Raw genomic sequence first — 22,027 nt, 5'->3', positions numbered from 1 at the left:
AGACAAGAGACAGGCATACTCACTTACCCTAGATGTCTTGTATACTTATGGCGACGGCGGGGTTACTTGGCTCGACATGTCTGCTGACGAAGGTTCTGCGAGGGCAAGGCGGGACAGCAGTGAGAATGGGTAGGTTCGACCTTCCATGGCAAGATGTACCCCAGACGACTTGACCGAGTGGCTGTGCAGAACTCGCACAATGTTAGGCCTTGTCAATGCATCACTCGAGAGAGCCGACGTTCGCCGCACGTCACGCGCGTGCGCATGCACCAGTCTGCCTGGCCAAGGGCGTATGGTGCGCGCGGCCGCGAGACAAGTGCGCCAGCCAGCCAGTACCTCTCGCCGCGTGTTGTTCTTTGCGCCTCTGCCAGAACGCCGGTTCAATGAAAAAGCGCAAGTCATACAGGCTCGGCAACTCTCGCACCCAACGCGTCGCCCGCGCCCGCACCCTCCAGCGCGCGCACGCCCGCCTCGCGCCACCACGTCTCCGCCTCCGCCTCCGCGTCGTACCCGAACTGCGCGTCCGTCTTCGCGCGGTCCGCCCACTGGTTCGGGTTCCCCGCCATCCCGTCGTCACCATCGCCTTCACCACCGCCTGCACCACCATCCCTGTCGCCAGCCGCACGCGCACGCGCACGCAATACCGCCTCCATCGCGCGCCGCATCTCCGCATCGCGCGCGGCCTGCGCCGGCCCGTCCGCCATGTGGAACACGCCCTGGTTCGCCCGTGCCGCCGCCTGCGTCGCCGCCGTGCGCGGCCCGCGCAGCGCACCGTACGCGCGGAGCAGTGTGGGCAGCTGCGCGCGCGCGGAGAGGTGCGCGAGCAGGCGTCCTAGGAGCGCGGCGTCCTCGAGCGCCATGGCGGCGCCTTGCGCGCGGTACGGCTGTGCGGTATGAGCGTGAGTGAGGCACGCGGGGGAGAACGCGGAACGGGGCGGCGTGTCCGACGCACCAGCATGGGGTGGCACGCGTCCCCGAGCAGCGTCACCCGCCCCGAGGGGTGCGTCCACGCGGCGAGCGGCAGGCGGTCCATCAGTCGCCATTTGAGCGTGGACTCGACGAAGCCCAGCAGCTTGCGCACGCTGTGCGGAGAAGGTCAGCCGGCATAGAAGCACGCGTCCGAGCGGGGACGGGGACGGGGATGCGCCTACATACCGCGGCTCAAAGTCCGCAAACTCGGCGCGCATCTTGTCGGCGCTGCCCGTGGCCGTCCACGACTCGACGGAGCCGTCGTCGGGGTGCGCGAGGACGAGATTGTAGAGCTGCTTCGAGCGCTGCGGGCGCGTGAGCCCGGACCCGGACGGGGGCGCGCGAGCGCGGCGGGGGGCGACTCACAATGCTATAGCCCACGGCGTGCCGCCCGGGCGCCATCCATATCGTCATCTCGGGCGTCTCGACGAGCGTACGCAGCTCCGGGTCCGCGAGCAGCTTCTCGCTCGGGATGAGCATGCGGTACACCGCGTCGCCCGTCGCGCGCGCGGGCTGTGCGTGCCCGAGCACGACCGTCTGCACGAAGCTCTTAATGCCGTCCGCGCCCACGACGAGGTCGCCGCGCACGACCTCGCCGGACGCGAGCGTCACCGCCGGCGCGGCGGGGTCCACCGCGACCACCGCCGCGCCGAGGCGCAGGGTGATGTGCGGCACGACGAGGTCGTACAGCAGCCGGTGGAGGTCCGCACGGTGCACGTTGTACCACGGCTCGCTGCTGGGGTCGCGGAAGCGGCCGAGCGGCGTGTAGCCCACGCGCGCGCCCGTCGCGTACCGCCGGAGGACAATGGCCTCGGGCTCGACCGCCACCGCGTGCAGCGCGTCGCGCAGGCCCCAGCGGTAGAGCAGCCGCGAGACGTTCGGGGAGACTTGGATGCCGGCGCCGATCTCGCCGATGGCGGTGGCGGACTCGAGGATGGTGACTTTGTGCCCCGCCTGAATGAGGCAGTGCGCCGCGGCGAGACCTCCGAGGCCGCAGCCGACGACGAGGATGTGCAGCTGGAGGGCGGCCTTGCTGGGTTCTTCTGTGGACATTCGAGTAAGGAGTGAGAGCCCTGAGATACGACGGCGCTCGAAGACATCATGGAGGGATAAACACTTTGGCCGCCTACCACAGTATAATGGCGAGGACGGGACGGCCCGGCTCGACATGTCTGCTGACGAAGGCTCTGTAAGGGCAAGGCGAGACAGCAGTAGAGAGAATGGGTAGGTCGACCTTCCATGGCGAGATATCCCAGGCGACTTGACCGACTGTCTCACGTCCATGGAGGTAAATACAGCCAAGAGGCGACGACCATCTAGCTTTCAGTCCATGGAAAGACAGATGACAGGGAGAAGAAGCGCGCCGTGGTTCTTAATCAACACTGCAAAGTGTACAGACCATGACAAGCCGGGCCAGGTTCAACGCGCCAACGATATGCTGTAATCGGCGTCGAGTTGCTTCGCGTTCGGCAGTCCTTGTCAGGTGAGGACTGGTACCACGGCATGAGACCTGGCGGGTGTATCTGTACGTGTGAACAGCCTAATTTTGCAGACACCTTCAGCCAATAGTGTTCCAGTACTCAGCGAAGGGTGGAAGACAAGTCTTCTTGTTGAACTAGATTCTGCAGGTACGAGACATATCTTGACGCTCGAGATGCGCAACCCCCAACGGTTGGGCGTACAGTTTCGCAATCTGAGGTGTTGACGAGTATAGAGTTCCTACTGTAAGCGTGAATCGGTGACGGTACTAGGTGTCCAACTTAATCGCCGTGCAGCAGACCTTCAGCAGCCTTGAAATTAAGTGAGAGAGCCGATGTAGATATCTCAAGGTAGTTCACCAACTTGATAGTTGGCAACGGCGTTTCGCGCAAACCATAGGGACTCAGAGTTCCCACGCGTTACAGATCACTACATGTAAGAACGAGGTGGAGAGGGTATTTGTACACTTACTGGGACGCCTATGGCGCTATTTACAAGCTATCGAGCAGTACTTAGGCGTCGCACTTGCTCTTCGCAAAATAGGGCATTTCTGACTACGTCTTGTTATTCAACTCTAAATGCTGGATTCGTAAAATTCGTTTCTATCTACGTAGGGAAACAATACACAAGGGTACAATAAGAATAAGACTATGCGCATGGAACAAAGAATATGAGAGTAGATCAGAGACGCTCAAACGTCAGTAGCAGGGCTGTACGAGACGACGTAGACATCTGTCTTCTCCCCGTCTACGTCCATGACCTTCTCATCCACCTCCATCTCGCCAACACTGCTCGTGTCCTCGCGTGACACCGCAAACTCGTGCGCCAGCTGTTCCCACGGCATGTCCGGGTCCATGTTGTCCAACGGGCGGAGCTTGCACAAAACAACGTACACCACGCCAGCGACAGCCGCGCTGAGGTACCAGCCGATCTCGTCGAGCTTCGTCGCTGCCGCGGGGACCGGGACACCGAACGTGCCAACGAAGCCCGTGAAGGGGATGATCATGCCGCAGAAGTACGCGAAGCACGCATTGATGCTGAACCCGTGCCAGTACATATACCGTGCGCCGCGCGCGGAGCTGTATGCATCCATGATGTGGATATTCCCCCGGCGCACAATCCAGTAGTCTGACATCATGATCGCAGCGGTCGGCCCCATGAAGATGCCGTAGCCGTCGAGGAACGCGAGGAAGCCGTCCGCGGACGCGAGAATCTTCCATGGCTGCAGCGGCAGCGCAAGAATGCAGCAGAGCCACATCCCGCGAGGGATATTGAAGTACGCGGGGAGGAGCGCGGTAATGTCGGACGAGAAAGGGAGCAGGTTCGCGCCGATGATTGCGCCAAAGTTGAACAGCGCGGCGCAGAACGCGAGCAGGAAGACCGCGAACCGCATCTTGCCGTCCCAGGTGTGTTCGAGCATAGCATCGAAGACATCCCACTGGTTCCAGATCGTCACTCCCCAGGCCTTCTCCAGCGCAGCAGTGCCGAAAATACCGATCATTCCCCCCTGCGCGGAATATGAGCGTCACAATAGAGTGTGAAATGGAATAGGATACATACGATGGCTGCGGGGAATGGCACGAAGAGAATGTGTGTCCAGAACACGGCTTTAGGGTTTTTCGCGTACCGCGAAAAATCGGGCATGTTCGCGATGAAGGTTGACTGTATATATCATTAATTACACAACCGCGGCTCCAGCAGCACCCTACACACCCAGTTACCCATGCACGAATTGATGGAGCTGACCCACAGCCATGCAAGAACGGAACCTTTTGGGAGAGCAGTTGTCCCAGCCAACGCTGCGGTGGACCCCAGCTCGCCCTTACTCTGCACGAGGCAGTAGATAAGCAGGCCGATGACAGAGGGGGGCAGTGTCCACGCCTTGAATGTGTATAGCCAACGCAGCTGTGTCGGGCGGAGGCAGCAGAAGGGGAGCTCGATCGCCCAGAAGATGAGGAAGCCGACGAAGCGCTGCACCGTCGTGCCGACAGAATTAGGGAACTGCACGGCGAGGTTGTTCCACTTCTGCCCGACAACGCAGTGGATCATTGTCGAAACAAAGGCACCACCTTGGAATGCTGAGGTCAAATGCCGTCAGAAGGTGCACCGGCAAAGGCAAAGGAACAAAAGCAGACGTACTGATGACGGACACCCACACACATGCGCAGACTGCACGCGCCAGGACGGGCCAGTAATGGCCATACATGCCAAAGCAGGTGCGCAGGATGACGGGGTAGCCGACGTGGTAGTTGGCAGCCGCACGCGAGTTGAGCGCCATGCAGGTGCCGGAGACGAAGGCGGCAATCCAGACGGCGATGGTCGCTTGCCACCACGAGAGACCTGCCCCGACAAGACTGGAACCCAAAGTCCTATGTGCGGCGTCAGAAATCAGTCTCCTCTCTCTAGATATATGGGATGTGAGACGCACCAATTGCCAAAGCCCATGCCAAACCAGAAGAGACAGAAGTTGTACCACTGCCAGTTCACCATCTCAGGTGGGGAGGGCTTCAGGTCCTCGTTTGTCCATGAGTGTTGAGCATGAGCGTTGCCGTCGGTATGAACGTATTGAAGGAAGGCCTCCTTGGATTGGAACGCACCGCAGAGCCTTCCAGCCCAACTGCGAACGGGTTGGACAACGTTGACCATCGTGCCGGTTGGGGTGAAGCTGAAGGCAGCAAGGAGCAGGACCAGGACAGCAGCGACACAGCACGAGCCGCGTCCGCTTTATATAGCAGGGAATCATGAGCGCGGCAAGTTAGAGGATAGGCGACGCGAGGCACGCTCCATAGAAATGGACGATAACGGCCGGCCGCTGATAAGTCGCGGTAGGTTGATCTTTGCAGCACGTCGTGAGGATTGGAGTCTACTCACGATCTGTAATAACCCTGCTTTGGTAGAGTGTGGTTCAGAGCAGGAAGGTTGTCTTCAGCAAGATAATGTGCTGTAATGCTTTTGAATCATTGTTGTCCGTGCATAAACGCGTCTGTGGCTGAAGATCTCAGGTCAGATCTCCCTCTCGCATGGATCAATCTCCCTGATACGGAGCGGAGGTCACCAAATGACCTTAAAACAGTCACATAATAATCTGGCTCTTATCTTAGGGGTTCGTCCTCAAATGCCTCCGTTGATAGGGTATCTCCCTTTGAGTGAAGCTGCAAGCGGCTTGTGCGCATTGACATGTACATTCGAAATATCTAATGCGGCGGTATTCTATGAGTTTTGTACAGTCGGACCAGTACTCATAATGTTAGCCGCGACATTGATAACCTAGCAGCGGACATTGTCCTCAAATTATCATGCGGCATACAGTGGGGGCTTCTGTCAAAGATTAGACCCAACCACTGATCCTAAATCCCGAACTAACACTACCTGCGCACACATGTTCTCGAACGGATCACAATATGTATTCGGCTGAGATCCAATGAACCTCAGGAGAAGCAGCCGATAGAGAGCCTGATCGAGTACGATCGAGCGTAGTTCGGATATCAAACAACAAAGCTTTGGAGCCTTACCCCATGCATTCGTTCTTTAGCACATTTTGTTTCCTCTCCGGTTCAGATAAAACTGCCCCTAGATAAGAGCTCGCGTACGTCGGCACTCCGTACCTCAATGTCCAACACTAAAGGGTTTTGACCAAGACTCCCCGAGGGCGAAAAGGGCGAAATCGTAATACACGATCAATGAAGTGCTGCTCACCTCAGTTTCGAGTCTATGTTATCTCGATCTAGTGTGTGCTACTATTTGACTATACATTAGCGATGGTCGGGATTCATGCCGCCGTCCAATATGAAGATATACGGTGACAGAGGTGAAGTTTGGTCACGCCCCTCCGGAACAGCAGTATCAATGTCTCTCTCAGGGCAATTGCCCGTATCTGACAGAGCAGAAGTAGATGTGCTTAGGACGGAGGTCCGCTAGTACTCTGTCTTTCCGACGGGAAGACGCTTAGCCGTGCGAATGTCACAAGGAGCATTAAGTCAGGGACAGGATTTCACCTTTTTCCGACGGGAAGACATAAACTCGTCCGAGTCTGCTCCTTCGCAGTTCAACAGGGATCAACGCCGTGGTACGCGCCACCCTCGAACTGTCGTTCATGCTCATGCTCATGTCCAGTTAACAGCGTCAATCGGGATGTATTTTCGTTGAGTGGTACGGTGATTCTATTGCGGCCTCTGTGCTGCGAGTGTACACGGGGCTCCGCAAGGGGTACGTTTACAGTCGTAATCTAAGAGTGATCGAGCACAGGCACGATGAAACAAAAACACTAGGTGACTCATGATTTCCAGGTACGAGTCTCTGAGCTCAGCCAGTGAAATAATGCAGTAAATGCGTACACAGTACAAAACCGAACGGATGAAGGCCTGCAGCCAAGGCTGGCATAAGTCAAGGACAAGCTTGCTGGGCACGGCGGGACATGCAAATTTTGAGTGATCACAGCCCCGGCTCGAAGGTAATTTGTTACAAGAGCGGGAGCTGACGATTTCTATGCTGTCCGCTGCGACGGATTGCATTCCAGGAAGAATGGCAACGTCTAGCTGCTAATGATACAGCATCGAGAATTGTTCGTGCTGACCCGGACAACAATATCAGTGCGCTGAGAGCAAGGTCACCAGGGGGAAAAGCACACGCACCTCGACGTCGACATATGGGGACGCCTTGAGTGACGCATTCAGTTCCAAAAAGAAATGAAAGTCGCAGTCCTCTGCTCAGACAATGCTCACCCGCTATTCCCGCACGAAGATATCATGAGTGGAGATGTATTCGTGACAACGTATGACAGCAGATTAACACATGACGATAGCGCGTAGGTAGCAATTGTTATACTATATAGTGCATGCGAGAGGTGGCGGGCGGGGTGACCAATGCGATAATGATGGTTAGGTGGGGGGGCATGATGAGTGCGACAACGGAGCCCCAGAATTAGCTGACATGATACTTTTGCGGTGTTGCGCCTTCGCACGACGCAGCGCGAGTAAATCGCTTAGCAGTCGATGACGACGGCCCTAGCTGTGAGCATGCGCTTAGAAGCCCATACCACCCATACCACCCATACCGCCCATGCCACCGGCAGGCTTCTCCTTCTCCTCTGCCTCGACCACGCACGCCTCGCTCGTCGTCAACAGGCTAGCAACACCTGCGGCATCAACCAGCGCCGTGCGCACCACCTTGAGCGGGTCAACGATGCCGGCCTTGATCATGTCGACATACTCCCCGCGGCTCGCGTCGTAGCCCCAGCTGAACTTGTCCGGCGCGCCGTACGTGCTGAGTAGCGTGCCGACAATCACGCTCGCCTCCTCGCCCGCGTTGTTCAGGATAGTGCGCGACGGGTACGTCAGAGCGCGCTTAATGATGCCCACACCGAGATCCTGGTCAAAGTTCGCTGTCGCGATCGGCTTTGCATCCGTCGCGCTGGGACTCGCATTCGCGCCTGCGCTCCCTGGCGCTTTCGACGCGAGCGCGAGCGACGCCTTGAGCAGCGCAACACCACCGCCAGGCAGGATACCCTCCTCGACCGCCGCACGCGTCGCGTTGAGTGCATCGTCGTAACGGTCCTTCTTCTCCCCGACCTCAACTTCGGAGCTACCGCCGACCTTGATGACTGCAACACCGCCGCTCAGCTTGGCAAGGCGCTCCTGGAGCTTCGTGCGGTCGTACTCGCTCGTCGTTGGGTCTGCGATGAGTGAGCGGATCTGCTCGCAGCGAGCCTGGATTGCGTCCTTGGCACCTTCGCCGTTCAGGATGATAGTGTCCTCTTTCGTGACCGTCAGGGAACCCGTCGAGCCGAGCATATCCGGGGTGATGCGGTCGAGCTTGATGTCCAGCTCGTCGGTGAAGACCGTGCCGCCAGTAAGGATGGCCAGGTCACCGAGGATTGACTTACGGTTGTCACCGAAGCCGGGCGCCTTGACCACACAAACCTGAAGCTGGCCGCGAAGCTTGTTGAGAATGCACGCCGCGAGAGCCTCGCCGTCCACGTCCTCGGCGATGATGAAGAGCGGGCGACGCTGCTGCGCAGACATCTCGAGCGCGGGAAGGATGTCCTGGAGCGCACTGATCTTCTTTTCGCTAAGGAGAATGAGCGGCTTCTCAAACTCGACCTTCTGGCTCTTGACGTCGGTGACGAAGTAAGGGCTGAGGAAGCCGCGGTCGAAGCGCATGCCCTCTGTAATCTCGATTTCGTCCTCAATCGTGCGTCCCTCCTTAACGGTAATGACACCCTCCTTGCCGACCTTCTCCATGGCCTGAGCAATGAGATTACCGACATGGGTGTCGCCGTTGGCGGAGATAGTCGCGACCTGTGCGATCTCGGCAGTGGTAGTGATCGTCTTTGCGTGCGAAGAGAGGAACTCGACGACACGGTCAACGGCAGCCTGGGAACCGCGGCGGAGGTCCATGGGGTTGCAGCCTGCGGCGACGTTCTTGACCCCCTCGGAGTAAATAGCACGGGCGAGGACAGTCGCAGTTGTGGTACCGTCACCAGCAACCTCGTTCGTCTTCTGCGCAACGTCCTGGACAAGACTGCAGACATGTGAACAACATGCGCATGGGCCGATAGGGTCCGAATGGGCTTACCGAGCACCGAGATTCTCAAATTTATCCTTGAGGGTGATGGACTTTGCAACAGTTACACCGTCTACACGACAAGCACATGTCAGTGAATATGTCCGCGGAGCAATGACGGAGAACATACCCTTGGTGATTTTGGGACCGCCGAAGGACTGCTCGATGATGACGTTCCTTCCTAGAGGCACATCAGTGACGAGGAAACAGTGAGCAGAGGTAATGACATACCCTTGGGACCGAGGGTGACGCTAACTGCGTCGGCGAGGACATCAACACCCTTCAGAATGCTGGCGCGACCATCATTCGAGAACTTGATCTCCTTGTGGGCACCGCGAGCGAGTGAAGGCTTGATGGCCTTGGTCGCTGCACGGCGGAGCACTTTAGAGGAGGACTGGGAGAGGTGGTGCATGATGAAGGTAAGCGACGGCGAGGACGGGGTAGGACGAGAGAGAGATCTGCGACGACGAGCTGCTGGTGCGCTGTCCGCGTTATGAGCAATTTCACGTCGAAGGCTCTCGAATCACGCGTAGCGTCACGCATGACGTGTCACGTCACCCCGTCGTCCCCACGTGTTCCGGGCCAGTCCGAGTCGTGTCGGGGAAACGCGACGTTGCTCAGAGAGGCCGACACCAAGAACGCGAAACTACCGACAAAATAAGTACTGCACTGGAAGCAGACCGAGTGGCTTCTGCCGCTCTATCCTCCAGTCGAGCGCCTTCACGCCGGCAGGCCGTTGCTTGTGGTTGATGCAAACTCCACACTTAGCGACTAATCTCCCTCTCAAATCTCGACGATGCAGCAAGGGTCCTGGGCAGTAGCGGCTTGCTTCGCACTGCTCGCAACTCGGTGTTTGTTCATGTTCCCCATGCTCAAATGCATGTAAAGACCTGCCTGTACGCCCTGCATCGTCACATTTTACAGGTGCAGATTTCGTGGAGCACAGCTTGTTGTGTGTCGGAATAGCTGAAGGTTGGTCTTAAAACGCGCAGGCTGTAGTCTGATTGTCCGAATAGGCCATATGATCTGCATTGCACACTCCGCGACCGCATCTTTCGCGACCATGAATCCTCTCATCTTGCCATCAGCAGGTGTTAGGGAAGATCAAGAAGCTGCGTTCGAGCGTGGCAGTATACCCAGCTCCTATATAGGAAGTGGTCAGAAGGGATATATCATCCCCTTTGGCCCACTCCTTGAATCGGCAACCACAGTCCCGCAGTAGATTGTGCCATCTCTCAAGGCAATCAGTTGCTCTCAGGTGTATCGTGCTAATTCGTCGCTACACTTTCGTCGCCTTGTTTTGGCACACTAATGAACTGCTTCGAAGCAAGCACACTCGGACTGCGCGAGAGCTGTTAAGCAATGCCAGACTTCAGTGGTCATCAGTGAAAGACGATAGTGCTCACCATCCATGACGTAGAAGTTGCGCCCGTTCAATTCGGAACAGAGCAGCCATTGTGGCGAGGGGCCAAGGGGAGAGAACACTGCGAGAATCACAGTCGTTCGTGCTCGCGACTGCACTTCGCAGCAGACGGTGCCGGGAAGGCAGAGGAGCTAGACCCCCATCAAATCCTTTCAAACTTGAGTACTGTTTGCCTATTATCGGGCATTCATCTTAGATTTGTTACCAGTATGTCTTCTGCCCTTCGGCACCGCAGACGATATTGTGAGTCTTTATATTGTGCCGGACGGTGTACGCACTAGCGGCATTATGCACTGCTAGTGAAAAGCTCACGTCACGCACGGAGCAGCTATTGATAGTATGACATTCACGGGGCTGCTCCACTAAGGCCGCTCAAGGTCTAGGACCCAAATTTAAAGACTGCCGTAGAATGAGCCTGTTAACCGGAGCCATGAAGCGCAACGCACCTTCCGTTAGCCAAAGAGAGCCAGAGCGAAGCAGTAACAGCGAAGCGAGCGAGGAAAATATAGATAGATCTATGCATCTATGTCTTCCCCTACTCTAGACACATTTAGAGTATCATCCTTCTCTGTCCGTCTCAGTAACGTTTTCGGGCTGCCCCTCCATTGATAAGTACAACAGATGGGTGTCGATAGAGGAAGTAGCCATTTTGAAGGGCTAGTTCGCCTCTAAATCAAAATCAATTGCAATGGCGAACTCACGTGGCCTCGGAAGCGCCGAATGCCATTGTCCCAATCTTCACGCGCAGATCCCCTTCGCGTTCGTGTCCTGCCACCGCCTCTTGCACAGCTTTTCAGTTCCGTGACTACCAACCTGCGGCTTTGGCAACTCGCAAACATCAGAGCACTTAGCTAGACGATACACCGCACTGCTCCGAAATGGACGCGATCGTTCCGCCCGAGGTCACTGCAGAACTCACCCAAATACTGTCCAATCTTGTCCTGGGCGACAACCAGATTCGCGCAAAGTGTGTCTTCCTCAACATTTAATTATGAATTCTCTCATGCTCTTACAGTGCTGAAGTGGCCGTCAATGACCGCTTGGCACAAACACCAGAACTCTACCTCCTCGCTCTGGCCCAGTTCTCTCTCAATGCAGGCACCGAAGTGGTGAGTTAACCACACGTCTTGGCGCCACACCGACATGACACGGCCGTCTAGATGCGCTCTTTCTCCCTCGTTCTCCTTCGACGGCTGCTTTTCCGATCCTTGCCCAACTCTCGCGTGCCACTGTACGACCATCTCTCAACGCAAAACCTCGCTGCACTCGAGCGCATCCTAATGCATTCACTCATGCACGAACCTTCCCCCATCGTCCGTCGTAAAGCAGTTGACACTGTCACCGATCTCGCCAATGGCTCCATGATTCGCGGTCGGCCGTGGCACACACTGCAGGCGCAGTCCTTCAGTATGGTGAATAGCCCTGAGGCGATCACACGCGAGGCAGCGTACAGGGTGTTTACAGGCAGCCCAAATCTCATCATGGACCTTGAGATGGACTCGGTCCTCGGAGCGCTGCAGAAGGGGTTGTTGGATCCTGAGAGCATCGAGGTGAGAATTCATTTCGCGCTGCTTTCGTCTACGGATCCTGCTATACATTTTATCGCTCCACCGGTATATGCGGGCAAAACTCCACTTATACTTTGTATCTATCCTTTGCTGGCGAATGAGGGTCCCAGCGATGGCCAGAAGCTGCACGTCTCGCAGCTAGCAACGTAGTATCATGCTCTTCAGACTGACGGCGTTGTGATTTGGATGTCGAATGACGACAAAACACGAAGAGCTACTACTCTGCTTACACTGCAACCCGCAGTAGTCTTAAAGACGTGCGAAAATATATCATGAGAGAATCGTACAGAACTCATTTGACTGACCTCGTCGAGTACATGGTTACACTAACGAACATCTTGTACAGGTCCGGCTTGCCGCACTCAATGCCTCCACACAGTTCCTGACCTCGTGCGATATCGGCCAGCAGGCGCAGGCACTTGCGCTGCTCTACCCAATGCTCAACAGTCTGCCTACCATTCCGCACGCACGCTTGCCTGCGTTTCTTGCGGTGCTCACGCCACTCGCGACGACCCATCCGCACCTATTTGAACACCACCTGCGCGCGCTACTCTCATTCCTTCCGGCGCTAATCGCGCCCGCCGTCGACGCGGGCCCGACACCTACTGTCGCGCGCCCGAATCCAGCGGGTGCGAGCAGCTTCGTGTTCCCGCCACCGGCGCAAAATGGGAAGGGCAAGGAACCAGCTGAGGATCGCGAGGCAGCCGGCGAGGCGGAGGAGGTGCGGAAGGCGGCACTCGAGTTCATGATCAGTTTGAGCGAGGCGCGTCCACCGATGGTGCGTCGTGTGGAAGGCTGGACAAGGGCTGTCGTGACTGGGTGCCTTGAGGGCATGGGCGAGATCCCGGAGGACGAGACAGATATTTGGCTCGAGGCTGAGGTGAGCGAGCAGCTATGTGTTCCGATTTGGAGACTTACGGAGTGGGCGTGTAGCCAGGGGACGACCCCACGGACGATACGTACCCGCATGTGTACGAGCAGTCGATTGACCGCCTCGCATGCGCATTGGGCGGGAAGGTGGTGCTGCCGCCGGCATTCCAATCTATCCCTGCGATGCTCGCAAGTCATGACTGGAGATTGCGACATGCGGGCTTGATGGCAATCGCCGCTATTGCTGAGGGAACTAACAAAGTTATGCAGCACGAACTTGGGAAGGTCGTCGAGTAAGTGTTCGAGTGAAGCTTGTCACTCATTTTAACGCTCACTGTTGCCAGCCTCATCACGCCGATGTTCGCGGATCCACATCCACGGGTCCGATATGCAGCTTGTCAATGCATGTATGTATACTTCGTTTCTCAGGGTGCGCGGGTGTTCCCGCTGAGACATGGTTGACAGTGGCCAGCTATGTACCGACCTCGAGGTAAGATAGTCTCGCACCCTCCCATACTTCCAGCCTGATGATCGAATGCACAGGAGATCATCCAAGAACAATACCATCAGCAGATTTTCGCTGCACTTATTCCGACCCTCGAAGCACCAGAGCCTCGGTGAGCAGCATTGTAGCTTTCTTGTTCTCTCTGACTGCCTTCTTGTGCTGATCATTCACTACGCTGCAGAGTACATGCGCATGCGGCTGCGGCGCTCATCAATTTCTGTGAGGGTGTCGAACGCGAGACGCTCCTACCATATTTGGACTCTATCGTCGAGCGCCTGCTTCGTTTGCTCAACCCTGCAGCAGCCGACGGTATGAAGTCGCCAAAGCGATATGTCCAAGAGCAGGTTATTACGACGCTCGCGATGGTTGCCGATGCGAGTGAGGCGACGTTCGCGAAGGTGGGTATCAATTTCCCGTTGTGCGGTGAGGATTCGCAAGGCGTGAACTGATGGTACCTTGTAGCACTATTTGTCTATTATGCCGTTATTGCTTAACGTGCTTCAAAATGCGAATGGGCCGGAATACCGCAAGCTGAGGGTGAAGGCTATGGAATGCGCAGGACTGATAGGTGAGGCTGGCTAGCTAAGAACGTCCTCCCGCCATCATCTGACACTGCTGCACCAGCCATTGCAGTCGGCAGAGACGTCTTCAGACCCGACGCAAGCACCTTTGTCAACTTGTTGATGAATATTCAGAGTACGTGATTCTTTAATGTGTCCTGTTGCTTAGACATCGATGCATTTGGATGCTTGCAGATGGCCCACCCGATCCGGAGGATGCAATGTTGGGCCACTACTTAATTTCGACCTGGGCGAAGGTCTGTCAAGCAATGGGCCCGGAGTTTGAGCCATATCTGCCCGTCGTGATGCCACCTCTGCTGCAAGCAGCGAGCGCTAAAGCTGACGTCTCCATCTACGGTGCGTTGTCTTGTTTGCAATCGTTAGTATGAGGCGAGATGTCTGACCATTTGTAGACGAGGACGAGGATCCAGAAGAAAAGGAGGGCTGGGAGATGGTCAGCATGGATGGACAAATGGTCGGGATTAAAACATCTGGGCTCGAAGAGAAGTGTCAGGCGTTCGAAACCCTCGTGATTTACTGCTCGACGCTAGGTGTGCGATTCGCGCCGTATCTGACGCAGTGTCTCGAGCTTGTGCTCCCGTCTTTGCGCTTCTATTTCCATGAAGGCGTTCGAGAAGCCTGTGCAATGTATGAATTCATTCTGTCCATGGCTTCTTTGTACCTGACGATTGCTTCGTGCATGCTAGGTTGATCCCGATGCTCATGTCGTGTGGAAAGAACAGCGGCACGCTCACAAATCACATGGTCTCCGCCACGTTCTCCCAGGTGGTGAACTGTATCGGAGGCGAGACCGACGCCTCCTTCCTTGCGTCGCTATACAAGTGCTTTAGCGACTGCACGCGAGTGCTCGGCGGGCCCGCTGCTCTACCTGTCGAGATCAGCGACGGAGTCATGGAAGTGACGAAGCGCCAACTGCAGAATCTTGCCGACAAGCGTAAGGCACGCGCAGCGCGGCCAGCATCGGAGCTGGATAACGACAAAGACGATTTGATGTTGATCGAGGAGATGGAGGACTTCGCCCTTGAGGACATGGCCAAGATGCTTATGCCATTTGACGCAAACCACCCGCTGCTGATCGCGATATCGAGTGTACGGGAGCTGGGACTTCATTTGGGTCAGTGGGACAGCGAGGATGAGGGTGGTAATGAGGGGTAATGATCACGCTTCTTCAGGCGGGAGTCATGGGGTGTGCTTTCTTGTCGCTATCGAATGTCTTGTTGATCACTGTAGCCAGGATAGATGTGCTAACGAGGAGGGCCTATCATGTACCCATAACAAATGTTTTAATTGTATCACAACGACACTCTTGGCAAATAAGTCTACAACGATGACCAATGATACATCAAAGTCATTTAAGTTATACCTCGGGTTTGAAACTCCATACAGCGCAGAGTGCAACCGAGCCACGGGTGGCTCCTCACAGTTGGTTCTGCGCCCTTGTATGGAATCGCGGAGCGAAGTGTGGTTCGCTCGGTTCGGTGTCAATGCCCTACAGATTTCGGGCGAACTCAGGGTGACGGCCCGTAGGGCGTCCGTTCCTCGTGCGGCATGGCGCGTCGGTCACCCGATAGTGAGGTGTGTGAAGACGATCGAGGGGAACCGTCGACGCCCCCCCGCCTCCTCTGGTCACAAAGGCCTTGGCGGACGTGCCTAGGCACCGTCGCACCGGCCAGGTATGGGGACGGCGGGGCGTCGTCTACTGCGTCACGCTCGTCCCACAAAGTGAGCAGACATCAGAAAAACGCCAGAACTTGTAGCACCCCGCTAGCGTGTCTATCGGCATATACATTCGCGCCCAGTGTGCACGAAGCTTATCCGAGGAAAGTCCGGGGAGAGCTCTTCACTCTCTGAACTGTCGAGGTCGAGATGACCCGGAGGGCGCGGCGAGGTTGCCTTCACATAAAGGAGTTGCTGAGCAGGGAATAGATACCAAACAGACACGTAACCTCACATACCTTATTAGAACGCCGAATGAGGGCGAAGAGGTCCTCATTCGAGAGGCCGTTCACGACGGGTTGGAGGAAGCTGCACGAGATCACTGTTCCAACCGACGTTCCTGACCTCGAGGCTCTTGACGTCGAACTGAACGTCGATGCTCTTGTCTGGGTCGGGCGGGAGCTCGACGGCCTGCGCGATGACATATGTGTCGGCCTGGATAAGGAGATTGCCATCTGGCGCGGTAGCAAGATTCTCCGTCGGTTCGAATCGAGCGTCGGGTTTGTCGACGGGACTCTAGAGAAATGGGTGGGTTGCTGTGTGGTCCATGGCGGGTCAGTGTGAAAGCTGAGGATGAGAGACAGCGGGCGGGGCACAACCTCTCAGCCCCGCCGCCCATGCCTGGGCCCACCGCCCGACCTGACGTCACGCGTCCTCGCTCTCCGACGCGCCCTCTCTTTGGCAATAACAGTCTGCATTCAACGAAAACAATATACAGCAGAGAAAATAGCAAAACAGCAATGAAGACAGTGCACGGATGTTGGGCGTTGAGTGCATCATCGTCCGCGAGGCCTCGCGGGCTGTCCTATACACAAGTCATTGCTCAGCTTGTAGTCAGCGGAGAACATCAATCAGGACTCAGTACTCAGCAATCAACAGCGCACAGCCGCTCCGTCCGGTCAGACGACCTCTTTTTCCTCATCAACATCAGGCTCCGGAACTCGGAGCCAAGTGGCAGTCTAAACAGAAAGGTGAGTCTAAACAGATTTGTTGATAGAATGGAAGGTATACTGTAGTAGAGACAGCGTCGTCCTCCCAATTGTACTATTGATAGCATGCAAGATATGTCAGACCGATTACTGACACGAGATAACGATATTGCACTTACGCAAGCACGCTGGCGCTGCTTGTAAGGGTGGTAACGACGCTGCTCGCGAGACTCAGCCCGGAATAGCTGTTGGTATCTCACCGTCGAAGAGACGTCTTTAGGCATTTTCAGAGACGTTGTAAGATGGAACGATGCTTACGGGGATGACACCAGCATTCTGTTGCTTTTATACAACTCTGATTTGGACTGCATCAGGGTCGACTGTAGCTTCGCGCGCACTGAGCCCAGGTCACCGCGACACCGCTCGAGATCCACTTTCGCTGCGCGTGCCGCATGTCGGTGGTCCTAAGTCGCGCAGTATCGATTCTGTGAAGACTTGCGCTTGACAGAGCCCAGCCTTGCTCCGAGTTTCGATCGCGCTTGAATGAATGTCTACGTACGGCTCTGTTAAGCGGTGCGTGCTTCAGAAGAAGAAAGCGCTGACACACCTTCAACACGCCATTCTTGAGCATCCATGATGCGGGATGCTGCTTTACGTGATCCCGTCTACCCACGGCGTTCTGTAAGCGTCCCCAGAGTCGACCATATTGAGTTGCAGTCGGCACCTTGTTTATCGATCTCACTATAGGCGATTGTGTCACTGAACGAAACAGCCAGGAAACAGCGTGTACGGGGATATCAGGTGTAACAGTCGCAGTAGTAGGCCTCGTTTGCGCGCTCTAGTTCGGTTCAGTCTTCTCTCGCTTGTATCTGCACCTTGGCTCGTGTCCAACTGGTCATAGCATCCGAGGTTACGTGCATACAAGAGGGTTTCTTGCGTGACGATTCGCCGCAGTGTGATCGTGATCTTCGTGCAAGAGGCTCAGGATCCCAAACACACATTCGTGCACCTAGCTGGCGAGAGAGAATGTCACGCTTACGCGTAGTGCACGGGCGCGCCTCTATCAAGCCGCATGCATAAGAGATGGTCATCGGGGAGCGACAAATAAAGAGCGACGCTGGCAGCCTCGTTGTGTTCAATCGAGCGCTGTCCTCGTAGCTAGCAGACTCGCCTAGGGGTCAGAAGACACAATGTAGTGATGTGACGTACAGATATACAATATCATCACTGGCGCCGTCGAGGGTGCAAAGATTTCATTGTGTCAATGCACGGCTCGGCATGGCACGGATGAGGATCACGAGGTCGAGGACATAACTGTATGAAAGGAAGCGTCCGACAACCGCATGTACGGCCAATTCTTCGAGGATCACAGGATAATTTTGCGGATTGGTGCCGAGCCCAGTACATCGAGATTGGCGAGAATCATAGCAGCGCACTCCGGGACAAAAGGAGAGGCGAATGATTTGAAAATGGGGGGCACGCACTAGATCAGCGGATGTAACAGCCTGGATACGTAGCACCACCGTCGCAGAGTCATTACCTAACTTACTGCATGTACTAAGGATTGGTTACCGGCAGATACTGCGTATGCATCCTGTTGTAGCGCTAGACAGAGAACGTGAAGCAAAACAAAAGTGAAGGCATTGCACCCGCCAGCAGGCCAGACGAATGAGTGACGAAGGACAAGCAGGTGAAAGACCAGGGCTAGGGAGGTGCGGCGTCCGAGTCGACGGACCAGCCACTGCATCTTGTGCCCGATCGTCATCATCGATCGGGCCGCTGGTGTCCCGCAGCGAGTGTTCATCGTTTCCGTCTTCATGCGCGCACTACTGTACTGCCACTCCCGCTTGTATCGCTCTGCTGAATTTTCGACAATCGCTACTCTCTCGTACTCTCGCACCTGCCGCCCGCCTGCATAACGCGTCCAGCAGTCCGCTCACCGTCTCTGTCAATGCACTCAGCCCACTTCAGATAACTCACACGTCGGCGCCCCGCGACCACCCTCGTATCTTGTCGGCACCATTGATCGTCATTGTCGGTCGCTAAAGACATCCTCAAGGTGATGGCACATAGTCCGCTCGTGTCATGCCCTCCTTTAGAGGTGATATTAACTCGATAGCTCATTGAAATAGGCAGGAACGCTGGACAACACTGTTTAAAGCTACCTCATACGTCATTCATGGTTTCTGCACATGGATCACCGCAGCGACAACCGCATGCGTTATTGTCAAGTAAGTGGAGTGTGCTCACTTTTTCGTCCTTCTCCCCGTTGACTGCTACAGCACGCTGCTTTGCTTGCACTACAAGTGATGATCAGCAATCCCCGCGCGTCCTATTCGCCAGACAGCCCATTCCTCAGAGCTCTGTGTTAGGGCAGTGGGATACTGGCAGGGGTCGGTCGGAGGAGGTGTCGTCGATGTCTTGGCACGCTGCCCAGACGGCCGTAGCGGTCACAACAACTCTTGCCCTTCGACGGGTTCGTATCGATGGGCGCAATTTGGAAGGGGCGCTGGGGCGATGCTGCCCTACGCAGTCAGCGCGGTAGACCAGGTCCTGGCATACTTCCGTCCACGCTCTTCAATCTCTTCCACGATCCCAACTACACCCTGTACAACATTAGACTCAAGAAATCCCAATTAGCGACCCTACAGTCAGCGGCCTCGATTTCACGCGCGCCCTCACTCGAGGAGACTGTGCAGGCCGTTCCTCACCCACACGCGTACTTCTGAAAGGAGCACAACGGTTGGGTATGATTCCTCAGGCAGAATTCAAGCGCCCTCCCCAAGCTTGCGTGCAAACTCGACCGCCTTCCCGACCATGATCGTCGCAAGCGCTCCGGCTCATGCGCTGGTCAGGGCGAGCAGCCGTTTGGCCAGGTGAACGCGACACATCACTGCCACCGCTACGAGCGTGCGGTTGACGCTCGTGATATCGATCCGCCCTTTATGCGTGAAGACACTCTGCTGGACCTTTATGTCTGCTGCCAATGTTCGATGTACTGCGTAGTATCAGACCTCATCCCCGGCGTTATCCCACGACAATTGGTCGACGAGTACAGTCACGTCAGGTTGACTCGTCCGCCGACTGAGAAGACATCAACGGCGAGCGTTCTGATAGGCTGGGAAACTTTCATCTTGTAAGTCGCACTGGTTGTGGTCGTACATGGTCTGTCTCACCATGTACAGCATCATTAAGAAGCACTTATGGCAGGACGAGCAGCGCATACTGCCCGTCGCGCGCGTTTGATTCCAGCAAAAGGTCGGCTGGAGCCAGACAGCGCAAGGCATCTCCCTTGCCTTTTTACAATAGCTCTTGACAACTCTACCTTGCCTGCAGCAAGCAGATCTTCGAAGTCTTGGTGCCGGGTACGGAAGAGCCAGGCGTGTGCCCACCTGTTATCGAGCCGTCTATCTCGGAGGGCAAGCAGAACCGGGCACGCCTCTTGCGTGCATGGGTCGAGATGTCCGCATGGCTGACCATATACGCGCTGTCTTCCATCAGTCCAGGGTCTAGCTAACCATTGCCAGAAACCAATGCATACAAGCCGCAAGCATTGAACGTGCACGCACTTGATGCTTACGAGTTTTTGCAAACTCAGATCGGCGCACATGTGTCGCAAGGTAGGTACAGCGCTGTGGTGCTCGAACGTCACTAAGCTCGTGACAGTCCCCCGCAGCCTCACGCTCGTTGGCGTCAATGCGCTCGATTTTGCATGGAAGGAGCTTGGCATGACACCGGCAGCATACTCACAAAGTAAGTGCGTACTGCGCCGTCGCTTCTGCTTCTGATCCATGCGCAGAGACACTTGTATTCGCGTATTTCGCGCAGTGTCGTTGCGATCCTGTGAACACGCCCCACTATTTCACGGCACTATGTCAGATTGCCCAGGCGCTTGGCGATATCGGCGCGGCCGCCCTGGAGCTGCAGCAAATCATCATCAAAGAGACTTGTCATCGTTATGCACCTGAAAAGATCACAGACGCGATCGAGGTGCTCGGTCTCAGCAGGGAACGTGGACCTGATACGGACGTCGATGACCAGGGCATCCTCGAGGCGTGGTGGAGTGCATGGTGCCGCTTAGATGATGCACTCCGAATACTTGCCGACAGGTGTGGAAGCATGCTGCTGTGGAACGCATGGGTTGAAAAGAGCATGACTCTGTAAATGGCAACCGTGTCGGAGTTTGCACTCTGGGCGCGGATTCGACCTGTGCCACTATGACTGCACCACTTTGACATGATCGCGATGCTGGTGCTTTTGAAAGAATAACCGGCCTCGAGGGCGTTGCTCTATGCTGGATAATACATAGCGAGTGGGAACTGTATTCTATCCATGGGCTGTTCAATAGCAAAGAATGGGGTGCGCGGCGAGGTTATCTGGTGTGCCGCAGCGAGTGCTGACCACTGTTGCTCGCGATCGCCTGAGGCCTTGGTGCATACGGCCTACTGCTCTACAACGCGCGCACTACCATCCTGGTGCGACGCTGTTGTTTGTACGGGCATTTGCACGTAAGTACATTTGTGTTGCTCTGTGAATTATCGACAATCGCTGCTCCTGAACCTGCCGCCCCCCTGCACAATGTCTCCAGCAGGCCGCTCACCGTCGTCTCTGTCAATTCACTCAGTCCACTACACATGACGGCACATTTTCCATCCCATATGGCTCAGAGGTGTCATCCGTTTCTTGGCACACTGCCCAAACGACCGTAGCAAACTCAACAACAACTCTCGCCCTTCCACATGCTCGTATCGATGGGCGCGATTCAGACAAGGAGTGCTGGGCTGACACATGAATCCGCTTGACGCTCAATACTGTGTTAGGTTAGGTTAATGGGACTGGGTAGGAAAGACTAGGTAGGGGATTCCACTAGGGAAAACCCTAGGGAAGGCCGTAGGAAAGGCCATAGGGAAGGCTGTAGGAAAGGCCATAGGGAAGGCCGTAGGGAAGGCCGTAGAAAAGGTGTAGGAAAGGCTGTAGGAGAAATCATAAGAAAGGCTGTAGGAAAGGTGTAGGAAAGGCCGTAGGAAAGGCCGCAGGGAAAGCCCTAGGGAGAGTGTACAAAGAGCGAGTGTAGGGAAGACACAGAAAGAGGTGCAAGAAAGAGGGCAAGAAAAGGCCTAGAGGCCGTGCATGTACGTCCCGGACGCATAATGCCAGACTATGGATGGAAAGAGTCGGAGGCGGCTTTCTAACAAGTGTCGTTTGTGAGGGCATGCTTCCCGGACGCACACATTCTGCACTGACCACTACTCTCAACTTACATGAGCCTTGCCCATGAGGTTGTGCTTCCTGGACGCACACATTCTGCGCCGGCCATAACTGTTGACTTACATGAGCCTTACTCGTGAGGGTGTGCGTCCCGGACGCACACCTTCTGCACTGGCCACTACTCTCAACTTGCATGAGCCTTGCCCGTGAGGTTGTGC

General features: G+C 55.9%; 7 protein-coding genes across 7 annotated transcripts; 2 read left to right on the top strand and 5 right to left on the bottom strand.

The window, feature by feature from the left end:
* Positions 1-398: 398 nt before the first annotated feature.
* POSPLADRAFT_1144845 (hypothetical protein) lies at positions 399-2,022 on the bottom strand (the record flags this gene model as incomplete). Its single annotated transcript, XM_024485735.1, has 5 exons — positions 399-583; positions 638-884; positions 953-1,082; positions 1,156-1,274; positions 1,336-2,022. 5 exons carry the CDS (start codon positions 2,020-2,022, stop codon positions 399-401), a joined length of 1,368 nt encoding a protein of 455 aa, XP_024338157.1.
* A 1,288-nt stretch (positions 2,023-3,310) lies between these two features.
* On the bottom strand, positions 3,311-3,931 carry POSPLADRAFT_1079845 (hypothetical protein; the record flags this gene model as incomplete). Its single annotated transcript, XM_024482983.1, has 1 exon — positions 3,311-3,931. A coding segment is annotated over one exon (621 nt), but the record flags the coding sequence as incomplete, so codon positions are not given.
* A 14-nt stretch (positions 3,932-3,945) lies between these two features.
* Positions 3,946-5,094, bottom strand: POSPLADRAFT_1144154 (hypothetical protein; the record flags this gene model as incomplete). The annotated part of the gene is made up of 4 exons (XM_024485662.1): positions 3,946-4,110; positions 4,162-4,526; positions 4,588-4,817; positions 4,877-5,094. 4 exons carry the CDS (start codon positions 5,092-5,094, stop codon positions 3,946-3,948), a joined length of 978 nt encoding a protein of 325 aa, XP_024338155.1.
* Positions 5,095-7,469: 2,375 nt separating this feature from the next.
* Positions 7,470-9,421, bottom strand: POSPLADRAFT_1034058 (hypothetical protein; the record flags this gene model as incomplete). The annotated part of the gene is made up of 4 exons (XM_024476985.1): positions 7,470-8,967; positions 9,022-9,082; positions 9,140-9,190; positions 9,241-9,421. The coding sequence occupies 4 exons, from the start codon at positions 9,419-9,421 to the stop codon at positions 7,470-7,472; spliced, it is 1,791 nt and encodes a 596-aa protein (XP_024338154.1).
* Positions 9,422-11,310: 1,889 nt separating this feature from the next.
* POSPLADRAFT_1181560 (hypothetical protein) lies at positions 11,311-15,254 on the top strand (the record flags this gene model as incomplete). Its single annotated transcript, XM_024488850.1, has 14 exons — positions 11,311-11,399; positions 11,448-11,541; positions 11,593-11,982; positions 12,347-12,880; positions 12,934-13,163; positions 13,215-13,277; positions 13,336-13,360; positions 13,414-13,487; positions 13,557-13,773; positions 13,838-13,943; positions 14,000-14,071; positions 14,131-14,292; positions 14,349-14,583; positions 14,643-15,254. The coding sequence occupies 14 exons, from the start codon at positions 11,311-11,313 to the stop codon at positions 15,109-15,111; spliced, it is 2,760 nt and encodes a 919-aa protein (XP_024338153.1). The 3' UTR covers positions 15,112-15,254.
* A 691-nt stretch (positions 15,255-15,945) lies between these two features.
* On the bottom strand, positions 15,946-16,885 carry POSPLADRAFT_1057117 (hypothetical protein; the record flags this gene model as incomplete). Its single annotated transcript, XM_024480875.1, has 4 exons — positions 15,946-16,188; positions 16,578-16,631; positions 16,684-16,716; positions 16,781-16,885. The coding sequence occupies 4 exons, from the start codon at positions 16,883-16,885 to the stop codon at positions 15,946-15,948; spliced, it is 435 nt and encodes a 144-aa protein (XP_024338152.1).
* Positions 16,886-18,793: 1,908 nt separating this feature from the next.
* On the top strand, positions 18,794-20,765 carry POSPLADRAFT_1046783 (hypothetical protein; the record flags this gene model as incomplete). Its single annotated transcript, XM_024479118.1, has 7 exons — positions 18,794-18,832; positions 19,229-19,320; positions 19,363-19,550; positions 19,608-19,737; positions 19,938-20,020; positions 20,226-20,354; positions 20,401-20,765. 7 exons carry the CDS (start codon positions 18,794-18,796, stop codon positions 20,763-20,765), a joined length of 1,026 nt encoding a protein of 341 aa, XP_024338151.1.
* Positions 20,766-22,027: the final 1,262 nt, after the last annotated feature.

This window comes from Postia placenta (assembly GCF_002117355.1).
Source record: "Postia placenta MAD-698-R-SB12 unplaced genomic scaffold POSPLAscaffold_8, whole genome shotgun sequence".
Lineage (NCBI taxonomy): Eukaryota > Fungi > Basidiomycota > Agaricomycetes > Polyporales > Adustoporiaceae > Rhodonia > Rhodonia placenta.
This window is presented reverse-complemented; position numbering and strand designations above follow the sequence as displayed.